The sequence below is a fragment of the Melospiza melodia genome, chromosome 24, assembly GCF_035770615.1.
Source record: "Melospiza melodia melodia isolate bMelMel2 chromosome 24, bMelMel2.pri, whole genome shotgun sequence".
In the NCBI taxonomy this organism is placed as follows: Eukaryota; Metazoa; Chordata; class Aves; order Passeriformes; family Passerellidae; genus Melospiza; species Melospiza melodia.
In genome coordinates, this window is record NC_086217.1 from 7,212,000 (window position 1) to 7,230,683 (window position 18,684).

At 48.0% G+C, this 18,684-nt stretch overlaps 1 protein-coding gene across 2 annotated transcripts in view; it reads right to left on the reverse strand.

Moving 5' to 3' along the window:
- SHISA6 (shisa family member 6) overlaps positions 1 to 18,684 on the reverse strand; it is a 151,856-nt gene that overhangs the window by 118,519 nt on the left and 14,653 nt on the right. For both annotated transcript variants that reach the window (XR_010030440.1, XM_063175600.1), the window contains exon 3: positions 184 to 279. Coding sequence is in view for 1 of the 2 variants with exons in the window: in XM_063175600.1 (XP_063031670.1) it covers positions 184 to 279 (96 nt within the window). In the remaining variant the exon portion in view is untranslated. The remainder of the gene's footprint in view (positions 1 to 183; positions 280 to 18,684) is intronic.

An 18,684-nucleotide genomic window follows, 5' to 3' on the forward strand; every position in this document is an offset into this window, starting at 1 on the left:
ACCCAGAGCTGCAGGAGGCACTGCCCAGCCGGGGGAGCCTGCACCGCCCTGCCAGGACCCGCAGGTCCTGCCCAGCCCAGCCCGAGCCTGCCCCGCTCCAGCTGCGGGCCCCCGGCTCCGAGTTCGGATTGCAAACAATCGTTTCATTGCATTGGATTTAGCAAAAAATGGTTTCCACTGTACCCTTCGTGTGTCCTCTTCCTAACGTGACAAAGCCGGAGGAGATGAAATTATGGAGATCTGGCCCTCCACTGCGATAAATATCCTTCCCATAGTGACCTGCAGGGAAAAGGAAACACACACGCCTTCAGCCACTCTGTCTCCTTCCAAATACATATATTTATATATATATATATATTTATACATTTTATATATACTTTATTTATATATATGTATATATATATATACACACACACATATATATAAGTATATATATACACGCATACACACATATATATACTTATATATTTATATATATACTTATATACTTATATCTATCATATATATATACTAATTTCTGTGTCTATATTTATATATAATATAATATAATATAATATAATATAATATAATATAATATAATATAATATAATATAATATAATATAATATAATATAATATAATATAATATAATATAATATAATATAATATAATATAATATAATATAATATAATATAATATAATATAGTATAATATAATATAATATAATATAGTATAATATAATATAATATAATATAATATAATATAATATAATATAATATAATATAATATAATATAATATAATATAATATAATATAATATAATATAATATAATATAATATAGATTAAAATGTATAATATAGATTATACAGTATATAAATACATATTTATATTTATAAATTTCCATATATAATTATAGATGTACATTTATTTATATATATATTTCTATATATATTTATGCATATAATATACAATAACATAATTATATGAATAGAATAATTATAATATTAATAACGTATTATTATCAATATAATAATTAAATAAATATATTTTACATATATATTTCTATTGAATTTATATATTTCTACCAAAATTTACACTTATATTTATATTATTTATATTTTTAGGTTTTATTTTTATTTATTTATTTGTGCGCTTTACAGCCCCTCCGTCACCTTCACACACATTGCACAATTAAAGGCACCCTGAGAATGGCCCAGAAAACAACACCTGCAGCAACATCAAAGCCTGAATTCTTTGCTGGCAAAGATTTATGAAGAAGAACAACTGCACATGTTGGAAATTGTGAGCAGAACCTGAGAGGGGAAGCCCCAAAGTGCCAAATCCAAGAGCCCAATCCTCAGGAAATTGGCTCAAGCCAGGCTCAGATCCACCTTTGCCCTCCAAAGGTCTCAAAGGGAGTCAGAGGAGATTCTCAGCCCCTGAGAGCACCCTGGTGGCAGAGGTTCTGTCCCCAGGTGCCAATGTCCCCTCTGTGTCACAGATCTGTCCCCAGGTGCCAATGTCCCCTCTGTGTCACAGATTTGTCCCCAGGTGCCAATGTCCCGTCTGTGACAGGGTTCTGTCCCCAGGTGCCAATGTCCCCTCTGTGTCACAGATCTGTCCCCAGGTGCCAATGTCCCCCCTGTGCCAAGGGTTCTGTCACCAGGTGCCAATGTCCCCCCTGTGGCAGTGGTTTGTCCCCAGGTGCCAATGTCCCTCTGTACCAATGGTTCTGTCCCCAGGTGCCAGTGTCCCCTCTGTGTCACAGATCTGTCCCCAGGTGCCAATGTCCCCCTGTCCAGGCTGGCCCCATGTCCCCATCACAGCAGCACAGCAAAATTGTGTTTTGGGACAGCTCCTCAAGTTCCTCCTCAAAAGACTCCTCAGAGCTTTCCCAGTCCCTGACAACACTGCGGGTTGAAGAGACACCCAGCTCTTTAATATTTTAATACATTAATAAAGGAAAAAAGGCAAAGCACACCCTGCCTGCCTGTTACCATGCAAAGCTCTGAAATGAGGACACAGATGATTTTTCAGATACTCTTTATCATCTCCTCCCTTTTTCATGTTGTTAATTTTTCTGCTCCTATTATTTCAGCAAGAGGCAGAGATAAGAAAGGTGCAGGGGGAGGGAAGGGGGGTGGCCTGGGGCTGCAGGGATGCAGCTGAATCCCAGGGAAATTCCATTTTCCCTGATTTCCTGCCCGAGCTGAGGTGGGAGAAGGTGCTGGGCAGGACCAGGAGGGCACCCAGCTCTGTCCTGCCTGACCCACGCTATTTCACAGTCCTTCTCTGCTTTGCAAAAGCAAAAAAAAACCCCAAATCTGTGTGTTCCCACCCCATTCCAGGCTCTCTGGCAACACCTTGGGAATGAGAGAGGCTTTGGAACCTCCCCTGTTTCCCTTGCAGCCACTCACTGTCCCCAGAGCCACACAAATATTGCTGCTACCTCCAGCTGAAATCAGCTGCCTCTCACAATTCCCTTCGGAGAACCTGCTTAAGAACAGATCAAGGAGGGGAAGTTTATAAAAAAGCAAACATTTACTGGCAGATTGAGGATTCCTCATCAGCCATTTGCTCTCTGAACCTTGCTCTGCCCCTGCTTATGGAACATTGTAGTTCAATTAAAACATCCCTGTGATAACGAGCCATTAGCATTTGAACAGGAGCTGCATTTTCCCAGGAGAAACTCAGATTTGCAGACTTCAAGCAGCACGATTTTCCCTTTCCGTGGATATATTACAGCATGCTACGTTTGCTTTTTGGTTTGTTTTTTATTTTTTTTAATTCCTGCTCACTTGTGATCATTTCTTTCGGCCTTGCAAAATTCTGGGAGAATTCTTGGAGTGAATTTTCCTTTCAGAGGGAACTGGGAGCTGCTGGGGGACCAAATCCAGGTGTTGTTATTCCATTTATTTGCCACAGTCTCATCCTGAGCAGGGTGTTTCACCTGGAAGTGAAGGGACCCTTGGAGAAATCCCAAATGCAGAGATTTGGGAGCACAGACAGGGAAATTCCCCATTTACTTCTCCACTGGAGTGAAGGTTTTCCTCCTTTCTGCCTCCAGATGTGCTCTCCCCGAGCTGCTGGAGCTGCCTGTGCCATGGGCTGGGATAAAGCTCCTGGAACTCATCCCAGATGTTTCCCCAGACCAGGCTGAACCTCAGTGTTGCCCTGGTGAGAGAGCTAAAGAATGCCAAATTCCTTTAAAAAGCAGTGTACATAGAGTGGTCTTCATTTTATTTCAGATTTCAGGGATTTTTCATTGAATTACAGAATGGTTTGGGCTGGATGGGACCTCAAAGCTCTTGCAGTTCCACCCCTGCCATGGCAGGGACACCTCCCACTGTCCCAGGAAGATCAACACAGCTCCAAATCCCCAGCAGAGGCTGAAACAGGGTGGAATTTCACTCCTGTTGCAAACAGGGAGAGAAATTACCAAAGAAAGGCCTCCTAAAATCAGGCCTGCTCTGTTAAATGAATATCCAGCCTGTCACTTCTCCTAAATGCAGTTTGGAAGTTCTCCTATGAAAACATCTTGAGAGATAAAGTTCATTGACACCAAAATCTATTCCTAGGGTGAAAAACAAGTGCACCTGGATAAGCAGTAAGATCTGTCCCATGAGAATTAGTAGGAAAAAAAAAAAGTGTAAACTAACGAAAAACACAGAAGTTTGATCGATATGCAAAATACCATGGACTGACCAATGAACTGAGTGGGAATTGTCAACCAAGAAGATCTGACAACATAATAATAATAATAATAATAATAATAATAATAATAATAATAATAATAATAATAATAATAATAATAATAATAATAATAATAGTAGTAGTAGTAGTAGTAGTAGTATTATCATCATCATCATCCTATAAAATATGATCTACACAATAAAGATTTGGTTTTTCCTGCATGAAGAAAAATGGAGTCCTGGCTCATTTATTACAAAATACTTTCTTCCCCCCCTCTCCTCTGGTTACAAGAGAGCAGAGTGCTCTGCCTGCCACACAAAAAAAAGGCAAATTCTTCAGGGCACGGAGCTCAGAGGGAACATTTCATTACAAAGGCATCCTACAGAAGTCACATATGGAACAACCTCGGCCACAAACTGCAATTACAAGCCCAGCTCTGCTTTAACAGAATTATTAGAGCTGAACTAAAATGCTGTTATCCACCTCTTGGAAATGTTATTACTGAGCCCAGATTACATCACCCTGAGAAGGGCAGACAGGGACTGGCGTGGACAGACTTTTACAAGATGCACAGAGATGTGACCTCAGCCTGGCCACAAAGTGCCCTGGGGAAAGGAGCCCTGCACCAAGGAGCAGCCCTCACATCCTCAGCACAGACACTGCCAGACAGATCTCTGCAGGAAAAGGGAAAAAATATTCATTTTTGGAGGATCCACAGCCTCCCTGCTTCTGGTGCTGCTCATTCTGCTGAAGGGATTCTTTGGGGCTGTTCCCCACATGATAGAGCTGGAGTGATCTCCTTTTGGGGATGTTTTACATATAACAGAGCTGGAGTGATCGTTTTGGGGCTGGTAGTGATCCTTTTGGGGCTGTTTTACACAGAGAAGAGCCCGAGTCAAGCCCAGGAGTTGCCACAAGGGCTGGGAGGTGTTTGCAGAGTGCTCTGCACCATCCCCTGTCCTGCCACTCACACTGGGGCATCTTGGAATGCAAGGAGGGCTCAGCTCCACATCTAAACCTGCTTTGTGTGATTGGGCAAAAAGCCTTTAAAGTGAGTTGTAACATTGAGTTCTGTCTCTGCTGCCTGGGATGTGAGCTGATGGCATCTTCCCATTGTCATAACCACGGAATGAGAGTGATGCTGGAAAATAGAACAGCTCAAGGCACGTTCCCAGCAGTCCTGTCCTGTTTGTGATTTGTACAGAGACCCCAGCTAGGGGGGCCTGCACAGGTGTGACAGTGTTCACAGAGATGCTTAGACTGGGGAAGAGATGAGGATCTGACTCCGTGTTTCAGAAGGCTGATTTATTATTTTATGGTATATATTACATTAAAACTATACTAAAAGAATAGAAGAAAAGGTTTCATTAGAAGGCTGGCTAAGAATAGAATAGGAAAGAAGGAATGATAACAAAAGATTGTGGCTCTGACTCTGTCTGAGCCAGCTGACTGTGACTGGCCATTAATTAGCAACAACCACATGAGACCAATCACAGATGCACCTGTTGCATTCCACAGCAGCAGATAATCATTGTTCACATTTTGTTCCTGAGGCCTCACAGCTTCTCAGGAGGAAAAATCCCAAGGAGAGGATTTTCCATAAAAGATGTCTGTGACACACAGGGCGCCCAGAGAAGCTGTGGCTGCTCCACCCTTAGAATGCTGAACACCCCAGTAACTTTTATTGGGGTCAGATTGGCAGGGATAGAAGAGGGAGCCCTGCCCAGAGCACACTGGAGGAATCCGCTGGCCCAGCCTCTCCTTTAATGAGATTCAATGAGCCCTCTCTGTTGTCATTTTATTGCGGGGGTTCCACACTGTCGTCTCCTATCACAAAAGTTTCACATCTCCTTGGTGTTTCTGGTGGGCAGCTCTCATAAGAAAGAGCACTGACTCTTTCTTCTTCACAAAGTGACCAAGTGACCCCAGTTCCCTTCTCACCACCACCCCACTCTTTTATAGCACTCCTCATTGCTCACAGCTGTGGCCTGTTAAAGCCAGGCCTGCTCCTAATCTTTGATAATTGGACCAGCTGCAGCTCCTTAGGGAAAAGATTGCTTTCTACCTATCTTTGTTTTCCTATATTCTATCGCCCTACACCTCTCCAAATGAGCTTCCAGCAGCAGCTCCCTGTGCCCTGCTTGGGATGGATCGCAGGAGTGGCTCCAGCAGGGGCTGCTCCAACCCCTGTCCCCTCCCTGAACACTCTGTACCCCGGGAACTGAGCTCAGGGGCTGGGGAGCCCAGCCAAGCTGTGCTGCTTCTGCTGGAATCTCATTTACAGAGGGCCTGATATTCCCCTCCTAATTAATTTGTTCTGTTCGCCCGCGACCAAACTGGCTTTTGTTCTTCTCAAAAATTAGCTGCAATACCTGATGGAATTTAATTATATAGGCTAAGGAAGGTGATTAAGGGCATGGGGAGAGCTGATCACACCTCCCAGGCTTCAAGGGTATCAGCAAAAGGGAGGCAGAACCTGCAGGGAGAACACTGAGGAGCGACTGAAGGTTGAGATAAACATTCCCTGATACCAGAGAGCCTTTGCAGGGTCAGCTGTGCACCACTAAAGTGTCAGGGTCTCTGCTGCTCACAGTGACCCCAAGAAAAGTTGGAAAGTCTCTTTTCCCAGCCCAGCACTTGAAGAAGGAGTCAGGGCTCCTCATTTCTCGGTCTCAAGGTTGTTTATTGCTCCTTATCTATAAAATTCTTTCTACTGCCCTGCCGAGGTCCATCCAGCAGGACAGTTCAGGCACTGTGCCTGCCCACAGGGCAGTGTTATGTCTTTATACTAAAAACTACATGTGCAATGTTTACAATTACTTCCCAACACCTATCACCTGTGTTAGACAGTGAGCTTCTACTCTAAACCAATCCAAAAGTGCCACCATCACAGCAGAAGATGGAGGCCAAGAAGAAGAAGGAGAAGGCTGGACATGCCCAGATCCCTCCATCTTGCCCACTGAACCCCCATTCTAAAAACCCCAAAATCTGCTTTTTCACCCCGTGATAAATTCACTATCATTCTACTTAAACTGTCGTGGCTTGCTGATCTTCATCCAAGGTTGGTAATTTGCTCCACGAGTCATAATCAAACCCACAGGGGTCTTAAACTCTGTGCCAGGGTCTCTGAGCCCCCTGGCAGGGTCCTGGCTGCTCAGGACAGCCAGAGGGATGTGCTGGGTCCTGACATTAAAGCTGCCCAGATCTGCCTCAGACACCATCCCAGGGAAATCAGGTGTGCACATCACCCCTGGCCCTGCGTGGCAGCTCTGGATCCCCTCAATGCCCTCGGGGGCTGAGGGGGCCCAGGCTGCAAGGGGAGCATCCCCCACCACAGCTCAGGGGGAACTGAGCCTGATCTCTGCCAGGATCAGCCTGATCCAGAGTCTGGGACCACAAATCCCAGCTCAGTGGGACACCTGCGCCAGCCAGGCTGGCAAACATAGTGGGGGATGCAGGAATTGGAGGATCTTGGGGTAAACCTTACAGGAATTCTGTAAAACTGCATAATTCCCTGCTAAACATAAGAGGGATTCCAGAATTGGGGCATCTTGGGTCAGACTTTGACAGGAATTCTGTAAAATTGCACAGTTCCCTGCTAAACATAAGAAGGAATCAGGAATTGGGGGCTCTTGGAGTAAACTTTATAGGAATTGTGTAAAACTGCACAATTCCCTGCTAAACATGAGTGGGATCCAGGAATTGGAGGATCTTAGGGCAAACTTCACAGGGATTCTGAAAAACTGCACAATGCCCAGCTAAACATGAGAAGGATTCAGGAATTAGGGACTCTTAAAGCAAACTTTACAGAAATAGTGTAAAACTGCACAATGCCCAGCTAAACATGAGAAGGATTCAGGAATTGGGAGATCTTGGGGCAAACTTCACAGGAATTCTGTAAAACTGCACAAAATTTCCATACTAAACACGACGGGGATTCAGGAATTGGGGGCTCATGTGCCAGACTTTACAGGAAATGTGTAAAATTGCACAATTCCTTGCTAGATATGAGGGGGATCCAGGAATTGGGGGATCTTGGGCCAAACTTTGACAGGAATTGAGTAAAACTGCACGATTGCAGCAGTGTCTGTGCCCGTGCCTCAGCCGGAGCACTGGGAAATGGTGATAACACTGATTTTCTCAGCTGGGCCTTGGGAGCCTCCTCATGAATATTTATGAAGTGCTCTGTTTATAATTGTGAGTAAATAAATGGGTGTGTGGAATTCACAGTCCAAGGATGAGAGTTGCTCCGTTTCACACCCTCCAAGGAATCATTCATGGTTCCTGCTTTCCTCTGGAAGGAAAGGATTTCGGAAGAGCAACTCCAAATCTGCCATCCCAAAGGGAGCTGCAATCAGGAAAGAAAAGCCAGGACTTGAGGGGCAAATCCTGCTGAGGTCAGGAAAGGCAGGGAAAAGCTCTTGGCAGAACTTCTTGTGCCTGGGGATGGTGCCTGTTGGAGTTTATGAAGTGCTCAAGTGTCCAGATCCTTTCTTACATCATTTTGAGAGGCGACATCACGCTCAGAGACTCAGAATATCTTGGGATCTTACCCACTCATTCCCTGTGATACCTGTGAGGGGTTTTGGGGACCTGCTTGGAATGCTCCTGGTTGTTTTTGTGCCTCTCCTTCCCCTCTTTGTCCTGAGCAGCAGCTGTCCATGGCCTTGTCCTTTTGTCCTTGCTGTTCCCAGCTCAGCAGCCAGATAAAAGTTCCCATTCCCAATGAACCCATGGGGTGATGGCAAGGCAGCTGAAACAGGACTAAATTCCCTTCCAAGCCAGCCATTCCAGGATTCCATGACCCTTTCCTGGATGCCTGTCCCATGGTGGCCAGAGCTGGCCATGCCCTGCAGCTCCTCCTGTCCCAGTTTGTCCCTCTGGTCACACCCAGCCAGCCCAGCAGTGACTGCTCCAGGCAACATCTGTCCCCCATGGTCAAAAAAAAAACCAAAACAAAAAACAAAAAAAAAAAAAACAAACCCCAAACAAAACCAAAATGTGACATTCCCACAGGGAATCATAGAATTAGAGGATCATGGAATCATGGGGTCATAGAATCATGGACTTGTGGAATCATAGATTCATGGAATCATAGAAACGTGGAATCACAGAAACACGGAATTGTGGAAATAAAGAATCATAGACTTACGGAATTGTAGAATCATAGAGTCATAGAATCATGGAATTGCAGAACCATAGAAATATGGAATCATAGATTCATGGAATCATAAAATCACAGAGTCATAGAATCATGGAATGGCTTGGGTTGGGAGGGACCTTAAAGCCCATCCCATTCCACTCCTGGCATGGCAGGGACACATTCCACTGTTCCAGGGTGTTCCCAACCCCGTCCAGCCTGGCCTTGGGCACTGCCAGGGATCCAGGGGCAGCCACAGCTGCTCTGGGCACCCTGTGCCAGGGCCTGCCCACCCTCACAGGGAGGAATTCCTTCCTAACTGGGTGTCCTGGCAGGGATGTGGCAGGTGTGAGCGTGGTCCCTGCCAGCCAGGCTGGGAGGTGCCACTGCCACCCTGAGCAGCTCCTTGCGCTCAGCCTGTTCCCTGGGAACAGGGCAGGAATTGCTGCTCTAAATAAGAACTCATCACCTTTTAATTTGGGTTTTTAACCCCTGAAACTGCAGCTCTGTGGGAAGCCCTACCCAGCTGTGATGAGCAACACAAACTACACATGGAGCTGGGACATGACCTGCAGGGCAAAGCTGCATCCAGCTGCCCCTCGGACTGGAGTTCACTGGACAGAGCTGTGTCCAGCTGCCCTGCAGGGCTGGTTTTCTGCTCCCCTCCCTGAGAAGAGCCTTCAGGGCAGCCACCAGGCCACCTTTCCTTTTGGACTATTTTCTGTTTGGCTGGATTGCTAATGCCAGAATAATTACTTAGGAAAATTCCTTAATCAAAATCCCATTTGTGGAGGTAATGAGCAAATAGGTCAAGGAGAGCAGCGTGCCTTAGGAGCAGAAGCTGCTTCCCTGAGCAGCTGCAGAGCTGGTGGCTGCAGGGAACAGGGCTGTCTGCAGGGCAGGGGTGGCCTGTCCTGGGCAGGATTCACTGTGGGAATCCACAAAATCAGAGGGTTTTGGGAAAGCTGCAAAAGGCAGGGCTCAGAGACAGCAGAAGTGTGATTGGAGCTAAGCAGCAGCCATGAGATTGGTCAGCAGAAAAATTATTTAAACTGTAGAAAAGCAAGGACAAATAGAACAATGGTCTGTGTATTAACACTTGTCTAGAATAACTCCCTAAGCTACAGAAAAGTTTATCAGTGAGATATTAGGGAGTTCTAAGCTTAATAACAGAGCTCTGTGCATTGTGTTTTAAGGCTCACAAGCAGGTATTGTATTTGAAATAAGCAAGCATTGTTTTAACCAAAGGTACCTGTGCTTATAGTGGTTGGATGGAACTACTGCCAATGTGCTTTTGCTTTGTGTGATTGGTCAAAAAGCTTTTAAAGTGAGTTGTAACATTAAGTTCTGTATCTGCTGCCTAAAATGTAAGCTACTAGCATCTTCCCATTGTCATAACCATGTAATGAGACCAATGCTGAAAAATAAAACAACTCAAGGCACGTTCCACAGCAGCCTCGTCCCGTTTGTGGTCTGTAAATAACCCCCCTGGCCAGCATCAATTCACGTCCCTCAGAGGGGCTGTCCTGTGTCTCAGCATCCCTCAGGGATGCTCCCAGAAGGAGGCACCCTCTGAGTGCTGCTGCTGTGCCCAGAGTGGCTGCACAGTCCCCAGGGTGTGTGTGACGGCGTTCACAGGGGTCTGAGGATGAGGGAAGAGAGGAGGATCTGACTCCATGTTTCAGAAGGCTGATTTATTATTTTATGATATATATTATATTAAAAATATATTAAAAGAATAGAAGGAAAGGTTTCATCTCAGAAGGCTGGCTGAGGTAAGAATAGAAAGGAATGATAACAAAGGCAGCTTTGTCCAAGCCAGCTGACTGTGATTGGCCATTAATTAAAAACAACCACATGAGACCAATCACAGATGCACCTGTTGCATTCCACAGCAGCAGATAACCAATGTTCACATTTTGTTCCTGCGGCCTCTCAGCTTCTCAGGAGGAAAAATCCTAAAGGAAGGATTTTCATGAAAAGATGTGTGTGACAGGTGTGAGCTGGGGCACAGCAGTGCCACCCGAGCCTGTCACAAGCAGGGTGGCTCTGGGGACCCCTGAGGGTGGCATGGGGGCACTGGGGGGGTCAGTGCTGTGCCCCGTGGCCAGGGGTGCCCTCAGGAGCAGGGCACAGGGGCTGTGGCTAGCTGCAGGTGCCCTGCAGAGCCCCGGTGGCAGAGGGCAGTGCAATTAAAGCTCATCAACAATTCAGGAGCCAGTGAAACATTCATGGCCTGGCAGCTGCTGCAAGGTGAATATTTCATCAGCTGCACCAAGGATCACTGTGACAATTATGTTGGAGTGATGTTCACAGGTGTCACCTGCCACTGAACACAGGCCTGGCAGCTCCTGTGCCACCAGAGAGGGTCCCCATGGAGTGACCAGGGCTGGCAGCTCCTCCAGGGTGAGCTGCTGTCCCAGGGGGATGTTGTGAAGCTTGTATACCCATTTTTGTGTTCTGTTTATGCTGGATATTGTGTTCTGTGCCTTCAGGACTGGCAGTGCAGGTGGGACAGGACAGCTGCTCCAGCTGTGCCACATCTGGAGCCCTGCAGGGCCTCTGGGATGGGCACCAAGGAGGGGAAACACACAGAGAGCAGCCTCAGAGGGAGGGGACAGCTCTGGTTCTGAGCTGCGGGGCTGCCAGGGGGATACAGAGAGCATAGAGCTCCCCAGGGCTCTGGGGACAGGGGACTCTGCTCTGGGACAGCACCCAGGGCATGGCTGGGGCTGGGCATGGGGAGTTTGGGATGGATTTAGGGAAAGGCTCTTCCCCCAGAGGGTGCTGGAACGGCCCAGGCTCCCCAGGGAATGGGCATGGCCCATGGAATGCTGCAATTCCATGATCCTACAATTCCATGATTCTGTAATTCTATGATTCTACAAAGGCTGCCAGAGCTCCAGGAGCCTTTGGGGACGCCCAGGGTGGGATTGTTGGGGGTCTGGGCAGGGCCAGGGGTGGCACTGGGTGAGCCCTGTGGCTCCAGCTCAGGAGATTCTCAGGTTCCATGCATTCCTGCAGTTGGCAGACACTGAAAGCCACGTTCTGGATATTCAGTATTTACCCCAGTGCTTTTGGGAGGGACCTCTCTGAGCCTTGGGGCAGTGCTGGGACTGGCAGTAGTGGAACATCTGTGAGGGGGTCTGTTAGAGAGCAGCTCTTATCCACAGAAGTGATTTACCACCAGAGATAGAGGTGCTGGCACAGCTGACAAAGCAGGGACAGATTTGGGGAGGGAGCTGCAAAAGGCCAGCCACATATTTCAGAGTTATTTTCCTGAGGAGGATTTGATGAGATGTGAACTTCATTATTTGCTAATGTTGCAGCACAGAGCCTTGTCCAAAGCCCAGGAGAGTCAGAAGGAATCTTTCCATTAACTTCGCTGATTGTGAGATTGTGACAGATGTGCTCCTTTTCCCTTCCTCCTCAAATATTTTAAATCAAACAGAACGAGCTGATGTGTCCTTTCCTGGAGGAGGGCATTGCTCCCTCTCAGGGCTGCTCCAATAAACAACCCTGGGGAGCCTTTCAGGTCAGAGGGGCTGAGGGTGTCAAAGCTTCAGGGAAGGGGAAGTGAGGCAAGAACCACGCAATTCCCAATTAAAACATTTTGACCCCCACCAAAGGAAATCATTGGCATCTGACTCCATTGATTCAGAATGCTGAACAATTGCTTTATTAAACTATATTACATTATACTCTACTATATTAAAGATACTGTAGTACTATTAAAGAAAACTAAAGAAAAACCCGTGACTGTCTGAGACAGCCAACACACAGCTCTGAGTGATTGGCCAGGGAATGAAAGCAATCCTCAGCAGAACCCAACTGACCAAATCACTTCAGGTGCACAATCTCCATAACACGTTCCACATGTGCACAAACAACAGGGGCAGTGAATAAGGAATTGTTTTCTCTTCTTCTCTCTGTGCTTCTCCAGGAGAAAAAGCCTGTGAGGGAATTATCTCTCTCTCTGTTCAGAGAATGTGAATGCCACGGGCACCCTCTGCAAGCTGAGCTGGTTCTCCATGGCAAGAGTCCCTCAGATCCAGTGGCCTCTGCTCTGCTGAGGGCTGTGGCACCTCCTGCACTGGCACCTGAAGTAAAACACTGTGACCTCCACCACAGGTAAAGGTTGGCACCTGATTCCATTGACTCAGAATGCTGAACAATTGCATTATTAAACTATATTATATTATACTGTACTAGATTAAAGAATACTATACTACTGTTAAAGAATTCTTAAGAAAAACTTGTGTCTGAGACAGCCAGGACACAGCTTTGAGTGATTGGCCAAAGAATCCTCAGCAGAATCCAACTGACCAAATCACTTCAGGTGGACAATCTCCATAAGACATTCCACATGTGCAAAAACAGCTGGAGCAGTGAATACAGATAAGAATTGTTTTCTTCTCTCTGTCCTTCTCCAGGAAAAAAAAAAAAAAACTGTGAAAGAATTATGTCTGTCTGTTCAGAGAATGTGAATGTCACAGTCACCCTCTGAAAGCTGAGCTGGTTCTCCATGCCAAGGGTCCCTCAGACCCCATGGCCTCTGCTCTGGTGGGGCTGTGGCCCCTGTGCCCCTCTGCAGTTCACTGCTCCAGGTGACAATGCCAAGGGTAAAGCAGCCAGCCTTTGTTCCAGTACATTTTTTGTGCAGTTTAAAGTGAAAATAACCCAGCTGGGAACTAAAGGAAGCTGATAGTGATGGAGGCAGAGCATAGATTGAGTTGCAATATCTGGGCAGGGGTCCAGCAAGAGGGGAGGGGAGTTTACTGATTCTGGCACGCTCTAATGGAGCTCTGCTTCCAGCTCCTCACCTCTGTTTACACTTCCATGGAGTGTGATAGGATCAGCAATCAGGAGCCAGGAGAGGCCCAGCACACACAATGTGCTCATAAAGATTTCATTCTTCACCGTGTCAAAAAGCAACTTTCTGGAGGCCGATTTAATTGTTGTCAATACCAGTTGCAAATTGGCCTTAACATTTTAAATTGATGTTTTCTGTAAACTGCCCTGATTAATGGAAGGAAAAGATTGTGTTTCTGCCTTTCTCCTGAAGATCTAATGGAGGTAACAAACAATAATTGATCTGGCAGGACACGGAGAGGCAAAGAGGGAGACTCAGACCTGCTACAGAAATGATTTTACCTGTCCACAGCTACAGAATGGCTCTTAGAAAGTGGGCTTGCTTGGCTTTGCTCCTGAGGAAAGCAGCTTTAACTAAAGTTCCTTAACTGCAGACAGAGGAGTTTGGCTTTGGGGGAAGGTATTGAGAACATGGAGGGAATCTGGATCCCCTGGGCTTTGGGGGAAAGGCATTGATAAACCAGAATGGACCTGGATTCCCTGTGTTTTTGGAAAGGCATTGATCACCTGGAATGAACCTGGATCCCCTAGGCTTTGGGGGAAGGCATTGATAACCTGGAATTAATTTGGATCTCCTGGGATTTAGGGGAAGGTTCTGACAACCTGGAATGAACCTGGATCCTCAGGGCTTGAGGAGAAGGCACTGATGAACCAGAGGGAATTCAGCTTTCCCTTGGGCTTTAGGAAAGGCATTGAACACCTGGAATGAACCTGCATCCCCTGGACTTTGGAATAAGTCATTGATAACCTGGAGGGAACCTGGATCCACTGGGTTTAAAAAAGAATTAAATAAAGCTGTTGCCATAGTAACCCCCAGTTTCCAGATATCACCTGGCTGATAAGCACCATGCTGGCCTCATGGCTCTGGGCCCAAGGAAGGCTAAATCAACCCAAACTCTTGGAGCAGGCACCTGGTGCTTGTCCCAAGGCTCTGGATGCTGCTGCTGTGGGTGGTGTCATTTTCCTCTCTGTGTGTGCACACTCACACCCTCCACCTCCTCCTCTGTTTCCCCACAACAGCCAGACTTTCTGAGTTATCCCTTCAATCTTTTTTTTTCACATTTGTCACTTGTTAGCTGCTTTAGCACACGAGCCCCTGCCATCACTCACGGAGGGTATTTGGGGGTGAGACACCAGAAATTGCTGCAAATGTTGCTGCTTTCCAGCCCCCACCAAGCTCACAGCAGATAAATCTGCACTGGGGATGTTCTGGTGTCTCCTGTGCCTCGTTAGTGGGGCAGAGCTTTCCCAGAGGTTCTTTTACACAGATTACCCTGAAACCTTTCCCCAGCTCAGGGGAAGAGCAGGACAAACCAATATCCCAATATCCAGAGGCAGCAGCTGGTGGGGCTGAGGGAGGCTCTGGGAGCCCAGGCTGTGTCCCTGGGCAGCCAAACCTCCCCAGGTGAACATCCCCAGCCCCAGCAGCCCTGCAAGGGGGAGGCTGGGGGTCCAAAGCAGCAAGGCTAACAAAAGACAAGCAAATAAATATCTGTGGCAGTTACAGAGATAAATCTGGAGCCAGGGTAGATGAGGTGTTGGCACTCCAGCTCCTTCTCCTTCTTTTCCAATCCCTTCTTCTGAGTTCCTGGGGTCTAGAGCTGCTTGGGGCAACAGCCCCAAATTCCAGGCACAACAGCCCCAGATTCCAGGGACAGCAGCCCCAGATTCCCAGGGACAGCAGCCCCAAATTCCCAGGGACAAACAGCCCCAGATTCCAAGGGACAAACAGCCCCAAATTCCAGGGACAGCAGCCCCAAATTCCAGGGACAGCAGCCCCAAATTCCAGGGACAGCAGCCCCAAATTCCCAGGGACAAACAGCCCCAAATTCCCAGGGACAAACAGCCCCAAATTTCCAAGGACAGCAGCTCCAAATTCCAGGAACAGCAGCCCCAGATTCCCAGGGACAGCAGCTCCAAATTCCAGGGACAGCAGCCCCAGATTCCCAGGGACAGCAGCCCCAAATTCCAGGGACAGCAGCCCCAGATTCCCAAGGACAGCAGCCCCAGATTCCCAAGGACAGCAGCTCCAAATTCCAGGGACAGCAGCCCCAGATTCCCAGGGACAAACAGCCCCAAATTCCAGGGACAGCAGCCCCAAATTCCAGGGACAAACAGCCCCAGATTCCCAGGGACAAACAGCCCCAAATTCCAGGGACAGCAGCCCCAGATTCCCAGGGACAGCAGCCCCAGATTCCCAGGGACAGCAGCCCCAAATTCCCAGGGACAAACAGCCCCAGATTCCCAGGGACAAACAGCCCCAGATTCCCAGGGACAAACAGCCCCAGATTCCCAGGGAGACTGGAAGCTCTGCCTGAGGACACAGGACTGGAGGAGCATCTCTGTGCAGCCATGGCCCAAGGGCGGATCCTAAATCCCTCACCCCACAGAGCAGAGCAGTGGTGTCCAAGGTGAGGATCCTGAATCCTTTACCCCACAGAGCAGTGGTGTCCAAGGTGAGGATCCTGAATCCTTTACCCCACAGAGCAGCTGCTGTCCAAAGTGAGGATCCTAAATCCCTCAGAGCAGAGAAGTTTTGCACTCTCAGCTCCCCCATCCAGCTGGGATCCTCCCCTTGGCAATGACATTCCAGGACGCCCAGTAACTCTTCCCCTGGAAATGTTCAGAGAAGGAAGATCTGACGTTTTGGGGCGGCTCGGAGCAGGCATTATTAACCCTTTGGGGTTCCTGGGAGGGAGCCCTGTGCTCCCCACGGCAGGGATGTGCTGGCAGGAGCACAGATGGAGCAGCTCTGCCTCGCCCCAGCTCCTACAAACCCACGGAAACAGCAAAACCCCATTCCTGGAACACTCTGGGCGCTTTCCAGGTGCTCTCCCTCATTCCTCACCCACATGCACCTTGAGCAGTTTCTCAGAGCCAAGCACAAGAGCTGGAAAGGGCCGGGGATCGTTTTCCACCTGCTTTGTATTGCCCTGAGCAGCTGTGAACGACAGCACAAGCTGCGAGCAGCAGGGGCTGCGAGCCTTCATCACATTGCACACGCTGATCCTCGGCAAATGAATGCCAGCAGCGCTGGGGATTTGGGGAGAAGCTGGCTAATGCTGGCAGGGAGGGAAGGAGGAGAACTGGAGCAGAGCCCAGCTGGTCTGGGGGAACGGGGAGAGGGAAGGAGGGATGAGGGGAAGGCACTGAAAATGTGGGGGGAACGTGGGTCACCTGGGCTTTGGGAAAGGCAGTGAGAACCTGGGGGGAACCTGGATGCCCTGGGGTTTAGGGGAAGGTTCTGATAACCTGGAATAAGCCTGGATCACCTGGGCTTTGGGGAAAGGCAGTGAGAACCTGGAATGAACCTGAATACCCTCGGCTTTGAGGGAAGGCACTGAAAACCTGGGGGGAACCGGGCTCACCTGGGCTTAGAGGGAAGGTTCTGATAACCTGGATCCCCTGGGCTTTGGGGCAAGGCACAGAAAACCTGGAGGGAATCTGGAATTTCCTGGGCTTTGGGGAAAGGCATTGAAAACCTGGGGGGAATTTGGACCTCCTGGGATTTGGGGAAGGTTCTGATAACCTGGATCCCCTTGGGCTTTGGGGGAAGGCACTGATAAACCAGAATGAACCAGGATCCCCTGGAGTTTTAGGAAAGGCACTGATAAAGCAGAGGAAACCTGGATTCCCTGGCCTCTGAGGGAAGGCATTGATAACCTAGAATGAACCTGAATGCCCAGGGCTTTGGGGGAAGGTTCTGATAAACCAGAGAGAACCTGGATTTCCTGGGCTTTGGGAGAAGGTTCTGATAACCTGGATCCCCCGGGCTTTAGGAAAGGCACTGATAACCCAAAATAATTCTGGATGACCTGAGCTTTGGGGGGTTGGCTTTGCTAAACCAGAGGGGACCCGGATCCCCTGGGCTTTAGGGGAAGGCAGTGAGAACCCAGAATGAACCTGGATCACCTGGGCTTTGGGGAAGGTTCTGATAACCTGGATCCCCTGGGGTTTTGCGGGAAGGTTCTGATAAATCAGAGGGAACTCGGACCCCCTGGGCTTTAGGGGAAGGCACCAATAACTTGGATCCCCTGGGTCTTGGGGGAAGGTTCTGATGACCTGGATCCCCTGTGCTTTAGGAAAAGCATTGATAATCTGGAATGAGTCTGGATTCCCTGGGCTTTAGGGGAAGGCACTGATAAACCAGAATGAACCTGGATCCCCTGTGCTTTAGGAAAGGGCAGAGCCCTGCTGAGCCCGTGGGGAGCAGGGCCAGGGGCACAGAGCCCCTTCCCCACGTGCTGCCCAGGCTGGCAGTGCTCCCCACGCTGCCCTGGGCTCGGCTGGAGATGTTTGCCACGATTCCCATGAAGATTTAAGGCCTGCCCTGCGTTTGTTCGCATTCAGAAGGAGCTCAGAATGTGCCGCTGGGTGCGAGGCACTGCTGAGAGCAGCACTTTGAATGCATCCATCTCTGGAACCTCCTGACTCAAGCTGGTCATTAAAAGCCTTCCCCAGATAGGTCAGGCTAATCAGAGCCCTGGCCTGGGCTGTTTGCTGCATTCCAAGTGGGGATCCTGGCCACCAGCTCTTCTCCACACCTGCAGGTCCCAGCACAGGTGAGGAGCAGAATTTAACCCTGGGGACGGTGTCCTGTGCTCAGCACTCCCCTGGCACCTCTGGGCATGGATCCAGACCAGAACATCCCCTTGGAGAGACAATGGGATGTTCTGAGCATGAAGAGGCCAACAGAATATACAGAATCTAAATCTAGGCCAGTCTTGAGGTGGCGTTTGAGGGTGCTCAGGATGAGGGAAGAGATGAGAATCTTGACTCCATGTTCTCAGAAGGCTGATTATTATATTATATTATATTATATTATATTATATTATATTATATTATATTATATTATATTATATTATATTATATTACATTACATTATATGTATTATATGTATTATATTATATGTATTATATTTATTATGTTCTAAAACTACACTAAAGGATAGAAGAAAGGATACATCAGAAGGCTGGAACAGAATGAATAATAAAACCCCGT